We start from the raw sequence: 23,836 nt of genomic DNA, 5'->3' as shown, positions 1-23,836 counted from the left end.
CAAACATCCTTCTGACTATCACCACAGATTGGGTTTGTGTGTGTATGGTTAGTATCATGGCACTATGTGCTTGCGTGTGTAACGTCACGCACACACACACACACACACACACACACACACACAGACACAGCTCTTTGGTAGTCTATTGGGATCTTTCTCTGAGTTTATGAATAAGACATTCATGTGCTTCAGAACAAATCAATCCCATCATGATTCAATTATTATTATGAATCATAGATTAGCTCTGGAGATGCAGTGTGTGTGTGTGTGTGTGTGTGTGTGTGTGTGTGTGTGTGATAGAGAGAGAGCCCAAGGGGGCTTCACTCAGAAATGTTACCAGCAATGAGCTGCTGGACTGCAAATCATTTGGACACTCCTGTGTGTCTGTGTGTGTTTGTGTGAGTGAGTGACCCTCCTTTGTTGAGCTACAGATCTCTCCTTAGTCATTCAGAGAGGAGCCTGGTCTGACCAGAGGCTAAGATGGCTGCCGAGGGGCAAGACCGGCGTAGTAGGACTGTGGCTCTGGGGGTGCAAGCCAACCAGCTACTAGCCCACATAACGCTATGCTATTCAATTCATTATGCTAAGTGTGTGTGTGTGTGTGTGTTATTGCACGCACACACGCAGGCACAAACACACACACACATACAGATTGGTCTCAGCAGCAGAGCAGATCTTTTGAGTAATCACAGAACTTGCTGTAGAATATACTTCCAAAACATCTGTCAAGGACTGTGTACACTTACCTACTCTGACACACACACACACACACACACACACACATATATGTAACACAGCAAGTTTGAAGCAGAGTAGGTGTGAAGTGTGTATGTGTGTGTGGAGGCTGAATAAATCAGAGCTGATGGGAAGTAATGAGACAGGTGACCTTTACTTGTGCGTGTGTGTATGTGCGCCCGCACGCACGTGTTACTAACGTTGTCTTCTATGTCTGTGTGTGTTTGAAGTGTCCGGTCTCGAAACATGCTCACATGTAGGTGTGTGTGTGGGTGTCTGTGAGATGGTATTGTATGGTCAGATGAACACACAGCACATATCACATGCTCATGCAGACATACTTCCTCTCACGTGTGTGTGTGTGTGTGTGTGTGCTTGTGTGTGTGTGTGTGGCTTGTGTGTTTGTGGGCGTGTGTAGGAATGGTTGCTGTTGAACAACAGTAGAGTGAGTGAGTGAGCTGACTTATCCCATGCACTTATGCTGTAGACAGTGTGTGTGTGTGTGTGTGTGTGTGTGTGTGTTTTGAGGGAGAGAGCTGATGCTGTACTTCCAGGGAGTGAGCCCTCACACACACACACACACACACACACACACACACACACACATATACATATAGGGAGCCCTCCATTTATGTTAAAAGTGCTTCTGGTAGTACAGGCATTGTGGCCACAACACACACACACACACACACACACACACACACACACACACACACACACACACACACACACATATAGAGGGACAGAGGGCCAGTGGTGGTGTGGAGGGGAACTGGAGGAGGCTTTTCCCTCTTCTCTCTCTTTTACTTCCTGCCTGGGTAGAGAGAGAGAGAGGGAAGGAGGGAGAGAGAGAGAGAGAGAAGAGAAGGAGGAGGGAGAGAGAGAGAGGGAAGGAGGGGAGGAGAGAGAGAGAGGGAGGGAAGGAGGGAGGAAAAGAGGGAAGGAGGGAGGGAGAGAGAGGGAAGGGGGAGAGAGCGAGAGAGAAGGAGGGAGGGAGAGAGGAAGAGAGGGCAGGAGGGAGGGAAGTGGCCATAGTGAGCTAGTGAATGCAGGCCAGACCACAACCCAGTAGAGAGGCCTGGCACTGGGAATACAGAAGACCGGGCCAAGGAGCGTACACACACACACACACACACACACACACACACACACACACACACACACACCACACACACACACACACACACACACACACACACACACACACACACACACACACACACACTGGCATATACTGTGTACATTCACACTGGCACACATACACACAGTTGAAGTCCAGGTACATTCACTTTGTTATGATGACCAGCTTCTGTGTAGGGAAGCGTGTTGGAGATGGCCATCTATGCATACTCTAAACGGGATCTGTGTGTGTGTGTGTGTGTCCCGTGTGGAGCATAGGGTAGGTCTTCTCTCTTGGGCGGTGTGTAAGACAGAGGAATGTGAAATGTGGAAATGAGGGTAGCAGGTGCAATGTGATCACACACACACACACACACACACACACACACACACACACACACACACACACACTGTTTGATTAGTCCTACACACACACGCACACAGTGTCCAGGTTCATCCTGCATATATTACTCATGACCTGTGCTGTTCCTGTCCTCTCCTGCCAACTTCACTGTCATCCCACCTGCTGTTCAGTGGCCTCCAATACCTCCGACGTCTTAACACACACACACACACACACACACACACCCTGTTATCTTGCCTACACATAAGCTTACACACGCACAAACACATACACATTCACACACACAGAATAAGCTCTATCAGTAGTCCAGTCTAGTCTATTTTAAAACAAAAACAACCATATCCAATGACAAGAGAAAATAGTGTTCACTGTGTTCATGTTTGAGGAAGAGCAAGCAATGGTCTTCACATGACGATATTCACAACTTGTATAAATTTTTTACGAACAACAATTTGACTGTTTTGATCAGCAGACTCTTGTGGACTAAAGGAGTAATCGAGGAATGGACACATACGGCTTTAAGGTCACTGCTTTCTTATGCCAATCTTTATTGGGGCAGCCGTGGCCTACTGGTTAGCGATTCAGACTTGTAACCGGAGGGTTGCTGGTTCGAACCCCGACCATTAGGCATGGCTGAAGTGCCCTTGAGCAAGAAACCTAACCCCTCACTGCTCCCCGAGCACCGCTGTTGTTGCAGGCAGCTTACTGTGCCGGGATTAGTGTGTACTTCACCTCACTGTGTGTACACTGTGTGCTGAGTGTGTTTCACTAATTCACAGATTGGGTTAAATGCAGAGACCAAATTTCCCTCACGGGATCAAAAGAGTATATATACTCTACTTATACACTTATTATGCTGGTAAATCTGAATGAATTTGTCTACTTTGGTTCGCATGGTTTCTAACCAATTTAACCAATCAAACGATAGGTCCATATTTTCACAAATTTAAACATCAACATCAAGGAATTCTGGCTAACACTGCGACTGCCTTTCATCAGTAGAGAATGCGTGTTTTAAGCAGTGCTGCCCACTCTACTGTTGTGTGCTTGATGTAAGCAGCATAGAACTAGCTGAAGCAGGTGAGTCAGAGAGGCTGAGTTCTGTTGAGTTTTCACTCCCACTTTTCTACATCTTCTAGAAGATCCCTGAAGGGTGGAGAACTGGGAACGGCTTTGTCTTCTCCCAGCAAACAGCTGTCTGCTCGTACACACACACACACACACAGACACAGACAGACACACACAGACACAGACACACACAGACAAACTCACACAGACACACAGCGCTTCTTGGGACAGGGCCAGACTGCAACTGAAAAATTAGGGCTGCAGAGAGGATCATTGAGCTAAAATCTCTACCCTCACATCCTGGCCACAAACTGTTCAACCAAACCAGCCGACACAAAGACAGCTTCTTCCCCCAAGCAGTCACTCTGTTGAACACTCAGAAACAACCCCCACCCTTACACTGAACAAAGTCATCAACACTGTTCTGCTCATCTACCTCATGTGTACTTCAACCTTACAATTACAATATTGTTATTAATATATTACCATTGCACTGAACTGCCTTGCACTCTATTTATAATTAAATCTTAAATCTCATACTGATATTGCCCTATTCCTTCCTTCTCTTCAACTGTTATTGTGTATATTTTTATATTGTATTATCTGTGCCTGTTGAGGTGTCCACGACCATGGCAACCTTGCCCCAATAACTTGCTTATTCAGGGTGTGCTTGTCTCACTCACAGACCACTTTAGATGTCTACACATGTGTGTGTGTGTGTGTGTGTGTGTGTGTGTGTGTGTTGGTAAATTTAATGACTTCCATCCCCTTCTAATGTTTCTCTCATCTCCGGTTCTCTCTCTCACTCTCTAATGGTCTCTGTCTCCTCAGTCTCTCTCATCTCAGCCATGGGTTAAAATGATGTCTGTGTCTGTTGAAAGAAGTGTTAAATCTCTCTCTCTCTCTCTCTTTATCTTTCTCTTTCTCTTTCTCTCTCTCCTTCTCTCCCTCTTTGTAGGTGACTACATTCTGGAGGCGAAACCTAAGGAGATCTCTGAAGCTCAGCGGCTCAACTATGAGCAGGTACACTGTGTGTGTGTGTGTGTGTGTGTGTGTGTGTGTGTGTGTGTGTGTGCGCGTGCGCGAGAGAGAGACTGTGGTTGTGTCTCTTCTTATAGATGTCAACCAGCCCCCTCTCAGTTCCATGAACATCCCCTGACTCACACTCTCTCTCTCACTCTCACTCTCTCTCTCCCTCTATTACTCTCTCTCTCTCTTCTTTTTGCTATTCCTCTCTTGCCCAGCTATTCACTTTATTCTCTAGAGGGGCCTCTTCTCTCTCCATTCCTCTGTACACACACACACACACACTACAGTCCAGGCTTGTGTTATTCAGTATTGCTATGTTTGGAAGCCTATTTTTGAGCTTCTTTGCAGTTTGCTGTTTCTCTCACTCTGTTACTTAACAACACACACACACACACACACACACCCACACACACACACACACACACAGATGACCTACTGGGCTCTCTGCATGAGTGTGTGCTGTTTAGAGGAGCAAAGTAGAAGTAGCACACAGTAGTACAGTATAGGAGAGGGGGAGAGAGAAATGAGAGGGAGAGAAGAAGAGAGGGAGGGAGAAAGAGAGAGAGGGGGAGAGGGAGAGAGAGAGAGAGAAGAGCTTGGTAGATTTAAAGCCTGGTGCTGTGGACTGCAGACTCCAAAGAGTATTTGGACCAAAGACACAGCTACCTCCTGTATAGCATTCAGATGCTTGACCTCAGCAACACCCATCATCACGGATAGTGGTCACTGGAGTGGTCATACAACACACACACACACATACATACTCACTCTTGCACCTCTCTCACGTTTTCATGTCTGATATGTAACTCACTCTCGTGCCTCTCCTGTGATAGTTTCATGTCCGATATGTAACTCACTTTCGTGCCTCACTTACTCGGGCATCAGGTGGACAGACGTGCGGTGTGCGGCGCTTGTCCGTCTGCTGCTCAGGGACGGCCTCAGGCCCTCTCCTCTCTGGGCCTGGCTGATCTAGCCCTCTCCTCTCAGGCCTGGCTGATCTAGCCCTCTCCTCTCTGGGCCTTCTCTCAGTTCAGACACTGGTGCTGCACTGCAGTTGCTCTCTGGTCATGTAGCATGACTGTGGAGGCTGGGCGAGAGGGAATTCAGAAGCTAGATGTCCATATTACATTTTTTTGTTTTGTTTTATTTTTTGCGGCAATGATATAAATGACTATATGAAAATAGTTCCATTTAGCATTTCTTTCACATTTAGTCACGTTAAAGGAGAATTCCGGTGTGATATTGACCTAAAGTGTATTGAAACATGATACGAGAGTGTGAGCGACGTCCTTATAGCCCATCTCAGATTCCAAAAATAATTCAGTGGAAATGCATGGATTCCAGTTTCTTCCAGTAGCAGCAACTGGAATCCATGCATTTCCACTGAATTATTTTGGAATCTGATCCCTTATCATACCTGTTCATTCCTACTCGTTGCTCAACTCGTCTGTGACTAAATTCAAGATGGCTGCAAACACTAAACTTCGTGAAGATACTGTCTGTATAAATCGTCTTGTAAGTAAACTACCAGTGCTTTTTCAAAGTTCTCAATGTCTCGTTTTAAATGTCAGGGCCCTTGGAAGTCTATGAATGAAGTGTGGAGATACATTGAGCCCTAAAATGGGTGTAAAACAGTGATTTATTTGCATGGCTAGCCCGATGCTGAAGCACCACTATTGAAAAAGCTGTTGGTAGCATCGGCTAACTAGCGCCAGATTTTGGAGTGCAGGGGACAAGCCGAGATGGACTATGAGACGTACGTTCACACTCGGTATCATGTTTAAATACACTTTAGGTCAATACCACACCGGAATTCTCCTTTAACTCACAGAATGCTCCACCACAGTGAGAGCTAGGCCACTGGCTGAAGCAGTGCTAGAGAGAGAGAGTGAAGAGAGTGTGTGTGTGTGTGTGTGTGTGTGTGTTCCGGATGCCTGCTGTAGCAGAGAGCTCTCTTAGTGCTTGTTAGCGCTAGGGTTCTGTAGTGGGGAGCGGGAGGTCTTGGCCTCCCAGGGACAGGCCCTCTGAAGAGTATCACCATGGCGATAACGGGGCTAAACGCTCGCTGTGGAAGCAAGCGTGTCATTTCGTGATAACATTCAGGCGAGTTTGTTGTTTCTCTACTTACTCATCCATGTGTGCTTGTCCTCCGGCGCTGTGTGTGTGTGTGTGTGTGTGTGTGTGTGTGTGCGTGTGTATGTATGTGTGTGTGTGAAAACAGACAGGTCTGTGTCCTCTGGAGGAAAGTCCTTTGCTCACGTTAGTATGATGATGGTTTATAAAAAATAGAGAAGAAATGGAATGAGAGGCAGTTGAGAAGACTGGAGTGTATTTATAGCTAATGAATGCTGTGTGTGTGTGTGTGTGTGTGTGTGTGACTGAAATAGCGCTGAAGCTGAGGGGCCAGTGTGTGTGTCTTTGTTGAGGAAGAACAGATAACGTGATGGGAATGTTTGTTTGCACCTTTCTCCCTCCTTCTCTTTCTCCTCTTTCTCTCTCCATCTGGTTATTTCTTTGTCTCAACCTTTCCATCTCCCCCTTTCTTTCTCCCTCCCTCCCTCTCTCCTCCCCCTCTTCATCTACTTATAGTCTCTCAGTCACTTACTCCCTTTTTTGCTCATTCTCTCTCTCTTACTCCATTTCTCCATGTGTCTCTTTTACACTCTCTCCCTCTTTATCTCTCTCTCCCTCTCTCCTCCTCTCTCCTTCTCACTCTCTCTTCCACTCTCTTCTTTCTCCTTTCTTCCTGTCCACACACTGCTCTTCCTGTCCACATACTGCTCTTCCTGTCCACATACTGCTCTTCCTGTCCACACACTGCTCTTCCTGTCCACATACTGCAGTGGGGGAGAGCATTTATGAAAGGGTGGGAGAGAAGGAGGGAGGGAGAGAGGGATGCTAAAGGATGATACTAATACTAAAGAAGCAATGCTGCTCCTGTGTATCACTATTCACACACTACTCCAGGAGAGATGAGCGTGTGTGTAGTGAGGTCAGGAGGGTCTGCTCTATACACACTAGCGCAGGTTAACAGCAGCACAACAGGGTTTTGTCACTTTCTGTCTTAATTGTATTCAGCTGTGTTAAGCTGCTGACAGACCTCCTGTGATGATCATGTAACTCCTCAGCTGATAGTGGAGCGGAAAGGGGGGGGCATGTGACCCATACATTATGAACACACACACACACACACAGTCCTGGAAGTGTGTGTTGGCCACAAATCTTCATCTGCATTTATCGGTCTGTCTCTTTCTCCCTCAAACACACACACACACTCATACATACATACACTCTCTCTCTCTTCTGGTGTGTGTGTCGTCCCCATGAACTGCAGGCAGTCTAGGCTGGGGTGTTTCTCCTTCCCTGGTGACACATTCTCCACAGAGAACTAATGACCGCGTCAGTGTGTGTTCCCATGTTTGCTTGCCAACACACACACAGTACACAGAATAACACACACACACACGTACACAAAATCACACACACACGTACACAGAATCACACATATGCACACCCCAGTATTCACACAAAGACATACAGACACCCACAGATACAGACCCTTGTACACACGTACACACACACACACACACACACACACACACACACACACACACACAGACTTCCGTTGGCAGTCAGAAGCAGCGTGGCGGGAGGCAGCTGACAGACAGGCAGTCTTTGTTTGTGTGAACCAGTGGTCCTGATAGTGTGTGTGTGTGTGTTCAAGAGGCTGTGTGTAGCAGAAGGGAGAGATAAAATGAGGTTTCATGTGCAAGAGTGAGACACAGCGAGCGTGCATTAGACGTGTGTGTGTGTGTGTGTTTGGGAAGAGGAGGGTTTGTACACCAAAGCTGTCTTGGAATGTGTGTATCACATTTGGCATATGTCATAAACCACATGTGTGTGTGTTTGGGTATATACAGTTACGGCCTCTGTTGATATAGAGCCACTATGTACAGACCATTGGTATGTTTGTATGTACTATGTACTATTTAGACCAGTATACTTATATTCCACTATACTATTGCTACTGCATATGATGTATAATTTAGACTGCAACACTGCATTTATGATTTCTTCTCCCTTGTGGAGATAATTATGATGATGATGACCTTTGACCTGCAGAACATGAGTGATGCCATGGCGGTGCTCCACAAGCTGCAGACGGGACTGGACGTGAACGTGAAGTTCACCGGGGTGCGCGTGTTCGAGTACACGCCCGAGTGTATCGTCTTCGACCTGCTGGACATTCCGCTCTACCACGGCTGGCTGGTGGACCCACAGGTCAGTGCCGGTTCACACACAGGTCAACAGGTTCAGCCACAAATGTGTGTGTATGTTTTATGAGAGTATGACCGAGATCAGAGGTCACTCTCCAGAGTGACTTTCAGTGTGTGTGACTGTGTGTGTGTGTGTGATTCCTATGTAAGTAAGTAATGAGTGTGGTGTGACTAATCCAAGTCCAGGGTAGAATCTTAAAAACTATCCCCCATCTTCTTACCTCATACCTCTATACTTACTGTCCTTCATTCCTCTCTCTCTCTCTCTCTCTCTCTCTCTCTCTCTCTCTCTCTTTCTGGCTCCTCTCTCTCCTCCTCTCTCTCTCCCTCCTCTCTCTCTCCCCTCTCCCCCCTCTCCCCTCTCTCTCCCCCCTCCCTCCCCCCTCTCCCCTCTCTCTCTGCAGATGGAGGAGATGGAGAAAGCGGTGGGGAACTGCAGCTATAACCAGCTGGTGGAGAAGATCATCTCCTGCAAGCAGGCAGACAGCAGCGAGCTGGCCGGAGAAGGTGAGAACAAACCTCTCCTCCTGTCCTGAACTCCCTTCATCCCTTCATCTCGCTCTCTCTCTCTCTTTCTCTCTCTTTTCTACACCCATCCATACATCTCTTTTGTTCACTTATTTTTATATCATTTTATCTCTCTCTCCTCCCCCATTCTTTTCTTTATTTCATTTCTCCCCTTTGTCTCTCCATCTCTCCATCTCTCCATCTCTCCTTCTCTCCATCTCTCCTTCTCTCCATCTCTCCTTCTCTCCTTCTCTCCATCTCTCCTTCTCTCTTTCTGTAAGTGTTTCCCATTCAGATTCATAAGAGTTCATCATGGCCTCTGCCAGAGTACACACACACACACACACATCTACACACACACACACACACACACACACACACATCTACACACACACATCTACACACACACACACACACACACACACACACACACACACATCACACACACACACACACTACACACACACATCTACACACACACACACACACACACATCTACACACATTATTCTACACACACACACACACACAGATACACACACACACACACACACACACACACAGATACACACACACACACACACACACACACACACACACACACACACTCAGTGTAAACTGATAGCTGAAGTGGAACCATCAGGAGGATGGGAACCTCTAAAAATGGAGCCACCTCATACCAACACAAACACAAACACATAAATGACAAATAAACAGCCAGGCTGGGTTTAATTTCTCCTCCTCTCCTCCTTCATCCCTCTCCCTGTCTTCCTGTTCTTCTTTCCCTCCATCACTCTCACTCTTTCTTCTCTCTTTGTCTCATCTCTCTCTCCTCATTTCCATCCTCCATTGCCAGATCTCTCTCCCTCTCTCTCTCTCTCTCTCTCTCTCTTTCTCTCTCTTTCTATCTCTCTCTCTCTCTCTCTCTTTCTATCTCTCCACTGTTGCTCTCTCTTTGACATATAGTTATGGCACGAGTGAATTTTCCATGCCTAAATATTTGATGTCATCTGTAGTCGGAAGACATGAATAAACAAATGACACACACACACACACACACACACTTCTTCTCCACATCATGTGAGTTGTTGATGAGGAGCAAATAGTTCTTGTTCAGATTCCAACCACTCCCAACTCTCTCTCCATTTTCCCTCTCTTTTCTATTCTGTCTCTCTCTCTTTTCTATTCTCTCTCTCTCTTTTCTATTCTGTCTCTCTCTCTTTTCTATTCTGTCTCTCTCTCCTCCCTGTTTCTTCCCTCCACTCTCTGTCTTTCTCTCTTGTGTCTCATCAGCTCCCAGCCTGTCTTTTCATGTTGTTCTGGCCTTTACCCATGTGTGTCTGTGTGTGTACATGTGTGTGTGTGTGTGTGTGTGTGTGTGTGTGTGTGTGTACTTATCCTACCGACCAATAGGGGACTATGGGTTGATTGCACACCAACCAATAGGGGACAATTGACTGAGTGGGGACCTAAAACCATAGTCCCCACCAGGATAACAGCTATACATGATAGCAGCTGTCATGCTAACATACCTAGCATCAATATCTCTGAAAGTTTTCATCGTCCCCAAAAGTTCTGATTTTGTCCGAATGTGTGTGTGTGCTGAAGATCGAAGCTTAGGAGTGAGACACCTTTGGTCAGTGGCTGTATTGCAGGTGTGTAAACTATGCTGCAGGCTCCACCCCAATGACATTGTCTGAAGTCAGGTTCCGCCCACAGAAGTGGGCATTGTCACATGATGTATCAGGTGACCATAAGCCACCAAGAAACCAGGAAAAGACAGTTACTGGAGAACAGCAAAGGAAGTTTACCCATAGGCTAAGGTTACTAGCCTATTAGACATGGTGAAACCAAGCTTATTACCTCTATATTGCCATATTCAACAGAATCTCCATAAAAAGCCTGTTTCAAAGTTGTGTTTTATCTATGGCCTATGATAAACCTGGTTTAACGGGTCAACTAACTTTAAAGTTTGCCTAGATTTGTGTGTTAACGCCACTCCTTCCAGCAACTTGGCCATCTTAGTTTAATTTTCATGTCATTGATTACTTGTTTGCACAAATTAATGAGTGATTATTCAACATAGGCTTCAAGTAGGCTACTTTACAGGCCTAGCCTACTATTACTAGAGTATTACTAGATTACTACACGTTTGAAATCGTCTGTGTTATGTTCGCTAATTGCATAGTATTTAAGCACTTCTCGACTAATGTCCCCATACAGACTATAGGACACCCCTCCCCCCAACATTTTGGCGGTTTGGCTGCACTCCCTTTTCCACTCTCGCACTCCCGGTCTCATCAGACTCAAGTCCCCAAATAGACTATACGAACGGATCCCCCACCCCACCCCAGATGCTTTTGGCGGGCTCAGTTTTACAACTAGGCTATATCAGCACTTTTTGTATTCCATAGGTTTAGTCTAAAACATTTCTAATTGATGATACCGGAATATAAACAATTAAATTAATGAAAATAAAAATGTATTAATTTCGGTTATTTTATTTCAAACAACGCAAGAGATTCACGTCCAATCAGCAGCGATCTATCCCACAACGTCTTTCTTCTACAACAAGAAGTACTTTGACAAGCGCCATTTTGATGAAACCAGGAGTAGGTGAAACGTGGAGGAGAGGACACATGTGTGCTGTAAATGTAAGTTTAATGTTCTGTCTTGTATTGCTTTATACTTGAGAAACATATTTTTGATAGAACAGCAGGGTAGTTCTTGTTGCTACGTTATAGTCTAATCGCATTAACGTTAGGTTAGTTACTGGATACGAGTCTAACACCACTCCGCTGGTACTACGGTAGTAAGTGTTGAATTAATGCGATGTATAACGTTATACTTTTACTTTTGACGGCTTTGATCCTCGAAGCCTGCATGCTTAAACCATGTAACGTTTCAGCAAGCCAACTACCAAATGTTATTAAGATGGCAAGCAAACGAAGTTCGCACGTTAGCAAATTACCTACAAATAGACGTTAGCATAGATGGTCTAACAGGGGACATGTCTGCACGCTGGCAAGTTCACCTAACGTTGCCTGACAAAACCAGACAGCATGCTAATGAAGTAAACACGTTAGCAAGCTAACAAAGTTATCAAAAATAGTAGAGACCTTGCTACTGTTAATAAGTCAATACTTTAGCGAGCTATCATAATGACAAAGTAGCTTAACAGCCTAGTTATACAGACATTAGGCTAACGTTAGAGATATTAAGTTGTTTTCCCCCCATGATGTCAGTCTTATATTCTTCTATTATTATCTCCTTAGATATTACTTGTTGAGCATGTGAAATGACAAGGTAAGCATTTCAAATTTGTATTCCTATGGTCATGCTTATTCCAGATTAAATTTGGGCTAACATATTGATGTATAATATGTATTAGACTATTATTAGTGTAATGGTGTAAAATGCATGCTTTTCTTTTCTATTGCACAGTACCAACTCAGAGAGGTTCTTAAAACGAATTTTAGTTTTGCGCCAGCATCACTCAAAGTGTGAATCCCTCTATGATAAAATGGTATAGTTGACAGCTACACTCTCATTAGTTTGCACATCACAGTAATGTTCCTGTTTGACAATTCTCTAAATAAATTGTGTATGGGATGAGGCAAAATTGTAATATAAAAGGATGATGTTGCTCTTATTAAATCAATAATAGACCATTTAATGCAATGAACTGCTATAGACCCAGGACTTGGAGATGGAGGCATACTGTAGATGACTGTTACTGTTTGCCTGTGTGCCATGTGAAGAAAGAGCAATCATTATTGTTCATATGCAATAAAAACATTCTTGAGAAAATGTCTTATGGGCATGAATAGTGGAATTAGATGATCATTTCATAGCTTACACTGTATGTTTGTTACAGGCAACCATGGGGAAGCAGGAGAGCGATGCAGAATCGGGATACAAAACGGAAGGCCCAAAAAAGAACAACAAAAGTACGAAATGTAAGTAATTTACATTCTAAACATGTTAAATCACCCAGTGTTTACTCCAGGAGACGTGTTGTGTGCTACAGGTGTGAACACAAAACTCGGAAATATGTTTGGACCTGATTCTCCTTATATTGTCCGGTCTTATGTGACGGCTATATATTTGATTCTCTGTATATTGTCTGGTAATATGTGATTGCTATATACACTATATTTCCAAAAGTATTGGGTCACCTGCCTTGACCCCGATATGAACTTCAGTCACATCCTATTCTTAATCCATAGGGTTTAATATGACGTTGGTCCACTCTTTTAAGATATAACAGCTTCAACTCTTCTGGGAAGGCTTTCCACAAGGTGTAGGAGTGTTCCCAGAAGAGTTGAAGCTGTTATAGCAGAAAATGGTGTCATATTAAGCCCTATGGATTAATAACAGGATGTGACTGAAGTTCATATGGGGGTCAAGGCAGATGACCCAATACTTTTGGCAATATAGTGTATATATTTGATGTCCTCCTATGTGTTCTTGTCCTCCACAGAACAGTGCTTCAGAATTAGTTCCAGAGCTACAGCGAACGGAAAGTGTGTTTGTAAGTGATAATATAAGACTACTTGAACCAGTGAAATATGGGAGAACAAATTGTGTTTGTGTATTTGTTGTACAATGTTGTCTTGATGTTAATGAATGAGTTATGTTTTATCATAGATGTGGTGATAGTTGTCATAGTGTTAGTAGATTACATTTCATAGATACTCCTATTACTGTCATTCATGGTATTTGACTTCATCACAGCTTTTCTTAATATCAGTAAGCAGACTGCAAAACTTTCTAAACATTGCTTTAAAATTAATCTTTGTTTTTCTATCTGAAGCTCACAAAAGAGATGCTGGGCATTCCAAGGGATTCTTTGCCCAGCAGTGAAGATAGTGGCAGCGAGGATGATTATGTTCCGGACTCAAATAGCAGCAGCTCAGAGGAGCCCAGTGATGAGGAACCTGCAAAGAAGGTCAGGCCCAAAGTTTCTTCTGCCAAGTCCAGTGATGAGGAACCTGCAAAGAAGGTCAGGCCCAAAGTTTCTTCTGCCAAGTCCAGTGATGGCACAACAGCAACAACATCCTTTTCTGCCACTGACAATGAGAAGTCTTCAAGTGAGTCAGTAGTTGTAATGAATGTGAAAAAGAAATCAGATGGGTCAAGGGCCTACAGCAAAAGGCATTTTTGTCTTTTTTGTTCAAAGCCTTATGCAAAAATGGCAAGACACTTGGAACATGTACACAAAAATGAAGCAGAAGTAGCTGCAGCTGTTAGATTCCCCAAAAATTCAAAATCAAGAAGAATTCACCTGGACCTTCTGCGCAAAAAAGGAAACCGGGCACACAACATTGACGTGATTCGTGAAGGCTCTGGCGTGATAGTTCCTTGTAAACAAACAAGTGACAGTAATATCAATCCTAAAGATTTCCTGCATTGTTTAAGCTGCCAAGGGCTTTTCAAGAGAAGGTTTCTTTGGAAGCATATGAAAAGGTGCACTCTGGCTAGACAGTGTGGGGTACTCAAACCTGGCAAAAACAGAATACAATCACTCTGTGCAAACGCTCAACCTGTACCAGTGGGAGTAAGTGCTAAGTTATGGAAGCTCTTAAGTGAAATGAGTCAGGATGATGTTACCCATGCCGCTAAAAATGACGTGTGCATTGTAAAGATGGGAGAGCAAATGTTTAACAAAATTGGCCATGATCCTTCAAAACACGAATACATTAGGCAAAAGATGAGGGAGGTTGGAAGACTGCTGTTAGCAGGTACACAGGAATCCCCAATGAAGACAATGGAGGATTTCATTCTTCCGTCGAACTTTCCACATGTTGTGAATGCTGTGAAGGATGTAGCAGGCTTTGACAGTAACTCCAATTCTTTCAAAATACCTTCACTGGCTTTAAAATTAGGCCACAGCTTGCAGAAGATTGCGAGCATTATTGAATGTAATGCAATGATATCGGGGAAAAAGAAAATTGTTGAAAATGCACAACACTTCAAACAAATTTACCGAACATGCTGGAATGAAAATGTTTCCTCATCTGCACTGAAAACACTTTCAGAAGCGAAGTGGAACACCCCACAACTGCTGCCATTCACTGAAGATGTTAAAAAAATGCACATGTACATGGATCAAAAACAAAAAGAAGCATACCAACAGCTAACAAACGAGGAATCATCAAGGAACTGGGTTGATCTAGCTGAGGTAACCCTCGCTCAGCTCATACTGTTCAACCGTAGAAGAGAGGGGGAGGTGTCAAAAATGCGCCTAACTGCCTTCACTGAAACTGATGTGCCATTGCATGCAGATGTAGCTGAGGCTCTAACTGCTCTAGAGAAGAAGCTGTGTGAACACTTCAAAAGGATTGAAATTCGTGGGAAGAGAGACAGGAAGGTCCCTCTACTGCTAACCCCAGCAATGCAGGCGTCCATGGAATTGTTAGTGAAGACTCGTGCATCCTGTGAGGTTCTCGAAAATAACATCTATTTTTTTGCCAGACCTAGACAAGAAACGTTTATTCGAGGCTACAAGTGCATTCACCAGTTTGCAAAGGAGTGCCAAGCCAAATACCCAGAGCGCTTATCCTCTACGAAATTAAGGAAACATGTATCCACACTTTCCAAGGTTTTGAACCTCAAAGATACAGAAATGGATCAATTGGCTGATTTTTTGGGCCACAACATCGCAGTCCACCGCAAGTTCTATCGTCTGCCAGAAGGAACACTACAACTGGCTAAAGTTAGTAAAGTCCTGATGGCCATGGAAAGAGGGTGCTTAATGGACTACAAAGGAAAGAATTTAGATGAAATTGAAATTGATCCCAATGGTAATTATAATGTTCAAGGTTAATGTTAATCTCACTATGATTTATACATTTAGTAGATTTCACAAGTTTCTGATTGGTGTGCTTTAGAAACAATTCCAGAGGAGAGTGACCATTCAGAAAGCGAACTGACGGACGAAGAACTAAGCCCACCTTCTACATCCTACCTACCTTCAGCTGCTAAGAAACGTAAGTATTAAGGGTAACCGTGTTTCCTCTACATTTATTTCAGCATGGCCCCCCATTGTTTAATTAATACCGCCACGGTATCAGAATCAGGGCAGACGCACATTTGCTTTTTAAATAATCCTGCGACGTATCCTCCCCTGCTGGCTGCCGCTCACATTGCAATTTAACAATAAGTAGCCTAAACTAGTCAGAGGTTATTATGGCCCGTCCAGTTTCAGTTTACATATTATATATTGTATTGATGTAGCCTATTTAAAGCATTAACTTTCTTCTCAGTGTTTCCTCTTCATTTAGCAGTGCCACTGCTTCAGAATTAGGGGAGACGCAAAATATTGTCCGGAAGCATAGTACTAGTAGGCTAAATGCCCTCCGCTGGCTGCTGAAAATTGCAGTTTAAGAATAAACAGCAATGCTAATCCGAGGTACCTGCCGCCACTGTTAAAAAAAATCTAGCGGAAAAACTGGGTAATATGAATGCTTGCAGGTTGTCTTGAAGGTGTTGAACATGATGCTGATTTTAATGTCTGAAACGCAGGAACTTCAAAGAAGAAACAGTGCATGCAATCAGAGGACGAGTCCGAGGATCCAGGTTCAGCTGCTAAGAAACGTAAGTATTAAGAGTAATATGAATGCTTGTAGGTTGTCTTGAAGGTGTTGAACATGATTCTGATTTTAATGTCTGAAACGCAGGCACTTCAAAGAAGAAACAGTGCATGCAGTCAGAGGACGAGTCCGAGGATCCAGGTTCAGCTGCTAAGAAACGTAAGTATTAAGGGTAATATGAATGCTTGCAGGTTGTCTTGAAGGTGTTGAACATGATGCTGATTTTAATGTCTGAAACGCAGGCACTTCAAAGAAGAAACACTGCATGCAGTCAGAGGACGAGTCCGAGGATCCAGGTTCAGCTGCTAAGAAACGTAAGTATTAAGGGTAATATGAATGCTTGCAGGTTGTCTTGAAGGTGTTGAACATGATGCTGATTTTAATGTCTGAAACGCAGGCACTTCAAAGAAGAAACATTGCATGCAATCACAGGACGAGTCCGAGGATCCAGGTTCAGCTACTAAGAAACGTGAGTAAGGTTTTGTTCATGCCTAACTGATAAATAAATGTCATCGGAGACAGCAGGGGCCATATTCACAAAGAATCTTAAGGCTAAAAGTAACTACTAACTTTCAGAGAATGCTGTAGCAACATAATTGACATCCCCAGAAAGTCCTCTGCACGTAACTTTAGGTATGGACAAGAAATGTAGCCACCACATCCAAACGATTCGCAAATGTACGTAGCCACCATGTTATTCAACTACGCCGTGACGACCTATGCGGTACATGCTCACAACGTTGCCACAATATAACTGTCAGCTGGGGATTAACTCAAAGTATTTTAGCCCTAAAAGTAGCACCTAAGTCTGGGATAGCTTAGAAATAGTCAAGAAGACTCCTAACTCACTAAAACCTTTTCACAAACATTTGGGTAACACTTAACTTGACGGGTGAGTTCATAACACATAACTCATAGCAGCTGTCATAAACTGCACATAAAGCATTCATGACTGTTTCATGATACATGACTCAATATTCATACCAAACCTTTCATGAATGTGAAGCAAAAAATAAATAAATCAGAAGCAAAAAATTGCTTCTCCTCTTTGCAAACGTGTCTTCATACAGATTCATTTTAAAAAATGTTGTTTGCCCTTCACAAAATGTGTGTTGCAGACAGGATGGTGATTTGTGGTGTGAAATTGTTTTTGTTTTAGGCACATCAAAGATGAAGAGCCAAAGTAAATGTGATGAAATGAACTCCGATGTTCCAGATGCAGCATCCAAGACATGTAAGTATGATGGATGTTTGTGTTCTGATATGAACTTATGTAGTCCGATCAAAACTAGTGTAGCAAATGATAGGGTTTGTGTTCAAGTAAATATGTTAAACCTGTCAGGAAACTGAGCTAAAATAAATGTATAGGCCTCTGTCTTTATCAAATTAAAACTTGTCAAACAACTTCATCATACAACAATTCATTCATTGTCAGACTTGAAAGACACATAAGTGTGAATATTTTTGGTTAAGCATATTTCATTAGTGTCTTTTTGATATTCTTTGTTGTGATTCTATTTCACAGCCTGCCGCAAGAGAAGACCATGGAGTCAAGAAGAAATCCGCGCTGTTGAGAAGACCCTGATGAAATTTATCACTACAGGCAGAACTCCTGGGAAGGCAGACTGCGTTTCTTGTATCAACTCAGCACCTGAAGCACTTAAGTTCCGTGACTGGATGTCAGTTAAGTTTTATGTCAAAAATCGTTGTGTGTCCTACCAAAGAACCACACAGACCCTTTTATAGCAATTTGATAAGAATGAGTTTGGGGGTGGGAGATGGGAATGTGTTCAGTTTTCTTAACAGGGCTTGAGCATTTCAGAGGACCACACAATACATGCCCTGTACTTACACAGTATTCTTGTTTATATTTTATGTTGGCAGAGGGTCAGCAATGTTTTTGTCATTGGTATTACAGTACATGCACTTTATTTTAACAGTACTTAAATGATTTTAGGTTGGGAGAGGGTCAATTGTGTACTTTCGTTGTTAATACTACATGCTCATACAAACAGGCTTTAGAGGAAAATTAATGATGCTCATGATTGTAATAATGTTGAAGTGTAAAGAGTTGTGTGTGAGAAGAAGGTACGTTGTATCCTTGTTGACGAGGTTCGTTAAAAATATTCTGACAACACAATTTTTTTTATTCATTTTAATATTTCTTTTATTTTCATTATTCACTTGGTATCTGCAATGCCTGAGTAGATATTTTATATTGAGAAGGTATCTGCTTTTTCACATGGTGTTGACTGTAGCATTACTAGCACTTTCAGAAATAATGTACGCTAATAACTATCACAACAATCTACCTCATAACGTTCTAATGAAGTGTGGTTGTGCATTCTGGCACTGTGTTAAGCAGCCAATAAATGTGTTGATTGCTACTAATGTTTTTATTTCTTTCCTTGTGTATACGTATTAGCTTCAACTTGGTGTCATGAGGCAGGTCTCACGAGTATTTCCAAAACAACAGTAAATCCTCAAATACCTCATGGTATTATAGTATAAGATGCATTGCAACTTGAACAAATGTGGTTTACATTACATGTGCTCCTTCAGAATGGTTTTCAGTATATCCAAGAAAATACAGAAGTTGGTCCCCAGATTGCACTGTGCTTGTTGATTACATCACTTGGGTGGGCGTAACTATGGGCGGGGCCAGAGTCCTCACTTTGACCACCTGACACCTGTCCCCTGTGGCTGGTCAGGAGTCAGGTGTCAGACTAACTTCAGGTATGAAGTGTGTATTCTATATTCCAACTGATTTGCTTATTACTGAACCCATATACAATGCTCCTGTGCAATGCCTTGTCTGTACCATGCTTAGAAAGTGGTGTCCCCAAAAGTGACCGTTCTGTCAGGTGTCCCCAGGCGGTGATAAAGATGGGTATGTGTGTGTGTGTGTGTGTGTGTGTGTGTGTGTGTGTGTGTGTGTGTGTGTGTGTGTGTTGTGTGTGTGTGTGTGTGTGTGTGTGAATATGTGTATGTGTGTGTGTGTGTGTGTGTGTGTATGTGTGTGTGTGTGTGTGTGTGTGTGTGTGTATGTGTGTGTATATGTGTGTGTGTGTGTGTGTGTGTGTGTGTGTGTGTGTGTGTGTGTGTGTGTGTGTGTGTATGTGTGTGTGTGTGTGTGTGTGTGTGTGTGTGTGTGTGTGTGTGTGTGTGTGTGTGTGTGTGTGTGTGTGTTTTCCTATTTGTGCAGTGTGTGTGTCTTTGTTGTTTTCCCCTGCCCCTGCAATGCCATTTTGTCTCAGTGTTCTGGCTTGTGTGTGTGTGTGTGTGTGTGTGTGTGTGTGTGAGAGAGAGAGAGACCCCACACATGCAGGCAGAGTTTGATTGTATTTGGTATTAGAGGGAAAAGCAGTATTAATATTTTAACGCCAGCTCCCTGTCTTAAAAAGCTCTCACTGTTGAGATGTACGACCCCTTTGCAGTCACACTGTGTGTGTGTGTGTGTGCGTGTGTGTGTGCGTGCGGACAGGGACTCTGTGCAGTCACACTCCAAACGTCTCCAAAACTTGCCATGCCTTCTGAGGGATAGTCGGTCATAGTGCCAAGCAGCTACTCATGCTAAATGCATCAAATTTACAAACTACATACACACACACTCTCACACACTCTCACAAGTGTCACCTGTCAAATGTCAGCTGTCAGATTCTGGTCTTGATTCACATAACTGTGTGTGTGTGTGTCTGTGTCTGTGTGTGTGTGTAGGTTTGGTGGCGGAGCAGTTCCTGAACAGCACAGCGACCCAGCTCACCTACCACGGCCTGTGTGAGCTCACCTCCAGCGTGCAAGAGGGGGAGCTGTGTGTGTTCTTCAGGAACAACCATTTCAGCACCATGACCAAATTCAAGGTGTGTGTCTATATGAATGGGTTTACATGTCTTAATGTGTCAAAAAGGGAGATCCAAGGTCTAACAGGAGCCAAGGAGCAGGACCGGAGCACTCAATGCTTTAACATGTTTTTATTTGTGCAAACTGACTAACGTTTCGACGCCCATGCGTCTTCTTCAGAGTCAAAACTTGAGTCAAAAACAATGTCTTAATGTGTGTTTTCTCTTCCAAAATAACCACTTGTGCACAATTCGATGTGGGATTTTATGTGTGTGTGTGTGTGTGTGTGTGTGTGTGTGTGTGTGTGTATTTGTGTGTGTTAGTGGAATGTTAGTGCAGATATTGTGCATCCATACACACATTAGCAGTCAAGGCAGCTGTATTGTCCTTATTGTGCCATTCATGTGGTTTTGTGTGAGAGTGCTCCCTCTAGTGGTTAGGAGTGAACTCTACTGGGGCACAGAGGAAATCGTCTAGGAGTTCATCTACACCTTGCATTTCTTGAGCGGTGTTCAAATTGGAAAGCCTTTGCTGCTGCTGACACACACACACACTCCAAATTAGTGTGTGATTAGAGAGCTGTGTGTGTTTGTGGTCCTGTTTTGTCGTACGCTCTGCATTACGACAAGCGCTTCCTCCTGGACTGCACACACATGCACACACACACACACACATTAATGCTCTCCCAGCTGTTCCCAGCACTTCTTATCTCCAGAGAGAAGTGAGTGTGGATATGGGGAAGGACAAACTGCACACACACACACACACACACACACACACACATCCTGACTCACAAACACACACCCTGACTCACACATTCTCACTCACATTCACGCTCTCAGGCACAGACAAGCCCTGTCCTGTTATCATAAGGGGGTTCTACGCACATGCCAAGCTATGCCCTCTCATGCCAGTTGTGATAAGTGTGTGTATGTGTGGGGGTGTGAGTGTTTTGAGTGTGTGTAGGGGCAGCTGTATTGGCTGGTGATTAACCACGGCTTTCTGACTGAAGAAAACGTTGTCTGGTAGAGCAGCGGTCCCCAACCACCGGGCCGCGGGACATTCCTAACCGGGCCGTAGCCTACGACATGAGTTTAAAACAAAATGCATGCAAACTAAATTAAATTTAATTCGCAATAATGTCACGTTTTTACATGGCATAGGCCTATATGCAGTTGTTTGATTGCACGCATGTTTGCATTTTGCAAGGTCTATTTTCTTACGTCTGTCTGTCCCGCCTTCAACACTTTACATATTGCATTCAGCACTGCGCAGCCTCAGGTCAGCTCACTTCACCTTCTTAGCGAACGGTATGTCACACGAAGTTAGCTAAACTGCTAGAATGAGCAACAAAAAACAAGCATCTTTAGCAGGTCACTGGCCAGAGTGTTTGAGTTGCGAGAGCCACTGCAGAGATTTCTTACAGAAAAAAGTCACCGTTAGCTGCACATTTTAGTGATGAGGACTGGGTGTCAAAACTTCGCTTACCTGTGTGACATATTCGGGTTGCTTAATGACCTCAACCTGTCACTCCAGGGGAGAATGGACGACTGTCTTTAAACTGGCAGATAAAAGTAAGCTGCATTTAAAGCCAAGCTTGATTTGTAGGGGGACGACGCAGTGGACCGGGTGTATTTGATATGTTCCAAACAGTAGTGGGGTTTTGGGAGAGACTGAGACAGGGCCCTTTCTCTACGCCCAGCTGGTCTTGCGATCACCTTGTTGGCCTTTCAAATGAGTTTGGCGTTACTTCCCATCCCCAAAGATCCACGCCAAACCAATGAGTGGGTCCATAACCCATTTGTCAATATCGAATAGTTCCTAATTTGTCGCATGAAGGAGGAAGAGCAGTTGATCGAAATTGCAAATGGCGGTGGTCTTAAGAGTGTGTATAAGGAAACCCTCTGGCGGGTTTTGGATCAAAACCAAAGCAGAATATCTCGAGATAGCCGTAAAAGCTGAAAGCGTTGCTACCATTTCCCCATTATCTATGCGAGGCCAGGTTTTCTGCAATGACTGCAACTAAGACCAAATTGCGCCATCGACTGGACATTTCAAACACACTGGGGTGTCACTGTCTTCCATCACCCCAGATGGAACCTTGTTGCAGGGGAAACAAGCACAGGGCTCCCACTGATTATATTAAGTAATGCATGTTTAGTTCCCATGTTTTGTTCCCATATTTTGTTAAGCATGTTCACACTCATAGATGTAGCTTCAAGTTGTTCAATATTCATAGTTCATATTGTTCAATTTTCACTTCTTCAAGTTCACGTTTTTCACATGTTTAAGAGATCTTTACCTTCACTGTTCATACATAACTGGAGCTAGTTCTTTTCAAGTAATGCGCATGCACAACACATATGGAACATGGAACCCCCGAACCACCCCCACCCCCCGGTCCGTGAAAAAAATTAGGAAACAAACCGGTCCATGGTACATAAAAGGTTGGGGACCCCTGTGGTAGAGTATTCCTAACGTGTGTGTGTGTGTGTAGGGGCAGCTGTATTTGCTGGTGACTGACCAGGGCTTCCTAACGGAAGAGAAGGTTGTGTGGGAAAGTCTTCATAATGTGGATGGAGACGGAAATTTCTGTGACTCGGAGTTCCGCCTGCGGCCACCCTCGGACCCCGAGACAGTCTACCATGGCCAGCAGGACCAGATTGACCAGGTGACACACACACACACACACACTAACAAACAAACATGCACACACCTGTAGTGTTTCCACATTATAGCCTCTTCTAAACCATGTGTCAGATTTGAAGACATATTGTGTAGAAATTATTACAACACACATTGGATACAAGATCAACAGATTATAAGGATGACTGACAGACCATTTCTAGTCATCCTGGCCTGTCTTAAAGGGAGTTGTATGTGGTTTGCAGAGGTCCCAAATGACCCTATATAGAAGAATATTATAACCCCCAACCAGCGTCCCCTCAGAAAGATGTAGCGCCTGGAACAGCCTAGTTTATAGCATGTTTAACATGTACCAACAATGATCCAAGAAACATGCTCAGCCTGGTCTGGAAATGACAGGGGCCATGCATGACCGGACTATTAAAGCTTCAGAGTTGTGGAAGGTTTTGTCAAGGTTCTACTGTATTACAAAAGAGACAGTCCAGCACTGGGTGGCTTGCATGCTAACTTCAGTGGATATTTGGGCAACACAGAGCATTTTTAACATGTGAAACATTGTGTCTCATCACATTCTGTTTTTATTTCTATGTAACTTTTGAATGTTTTAAACAACAAAACCCTGTTTTAAACTACAAAGCCCCTTTCACATGTTTTTAT

The 23,836-nt window shown here is 43.8% G+C and overlaps 2 protein-coding genes across 13 annotated transcripts in view; both read left to right on the top strand.

Moving 5' to 3' along the window:
• mindy2 (MINDY lysine 48 deubiquitinase 2) overlaps positions 1 to 23,836 on the top strand; it is a 38,168-nt gene that overhangs the window by 8,646 nt on the left and 5,686 nt on the right. For all 3 annotated transcript variants that reach the window (XM_048231001.1, XM_048231000.1, XM_048230999.1), the window contains exons 3-7: positions 4,245 to 4,309; positions 8,438 to 8,596; positions 8,997 to 9,099; positions 20,411 to 20,553; positions 23,031 to 23,204. In XM_048231001.1, coding sequence (XP_048086958.1) covers positions 4,245 to 4,309; positions 8,438 to 8,596; positions 8,997 to 9,099; positions 20,411 to 20,553; positions 23,031 to 23,204 — 644 coding nt within the window. The remainder of the gene's footprint in view (positions 1 to 4,244; positions 4,310 to 8,437; positions 8,597 to 8,996; positions 9,100 to 20,410; positions 20,554 to 23,030; positions 23,205 to 23,836) is intronic.
• Positions 10,437 to 19,080, top strand: LOC125286194. Of its 10 annotated transcripts, XM_048230990.1 has the most exons (12): positions 10,438 to 11,752; positions 12,374 to 12,404; positions 12,976 to 13,057; positions 13,582 to 13,632; positions 13,915 to 15,904; positions 15,992 to 16,090; positions 16,626 to 16,697; positions 16,781 to 16,852; positions 16,936 to 17,007; positions 17,091 to 17,162; positions 17,841 to 17,927; positions 18,219 to 19,080. In XM_048230990.1, the coding sequence occupies exons 2-12, from the start codon at positions 12,397 to 12,399 to the stop codon at positions 18,437 to 18,439; spliced, it is 2,826 nt and encodes a 941-aa protein (XP_048086947.1). In that variant the 5' UTR covers positions 10,438 to 11,752; positions 12,374 to 12,396; the 3' UTR covers positions 18,440 to 19,080. The 10 variants fall into 10 exon arrangements, with proteins under 10 accessions (XP_048086954.1, XP_048086947.1, XP_048086952.1 ...); XM_048230997.1 differs by lacking the exon at positions 13,582 to 13,632 and having other exon boundaries at positions 10,437 to 11,752; positions 15,827 to 15,904; XM_048230995.1 differs by lacking the exons at positions 10,438 to 11,752; positions 13,582 to 13,632 and adding an exon at positions 12,543 to 12,624 and having other exon boundaries at positions 11,774 to 12,404; positions 15,827 to 15,904.

The sequence above is a fragment of the Alosa alosa genome, chromosome 21 (genome assembly GCF_017589495.1).
Source record: "Alosa alosa isolate M-15738 ecotype Scorff River chromosome 21, AALO_Geno_1.1, whole genome shotgun sequence".
Lineage (NCBI taxonomy): Eukaryota > Metazoa > Chordata > Actinopteri > Clupeiformes > Clupeidae > Alosa > Alosa alosa.
This window is presented reverse-complemented; position numbering and strand designations above follow the sequence as displayed.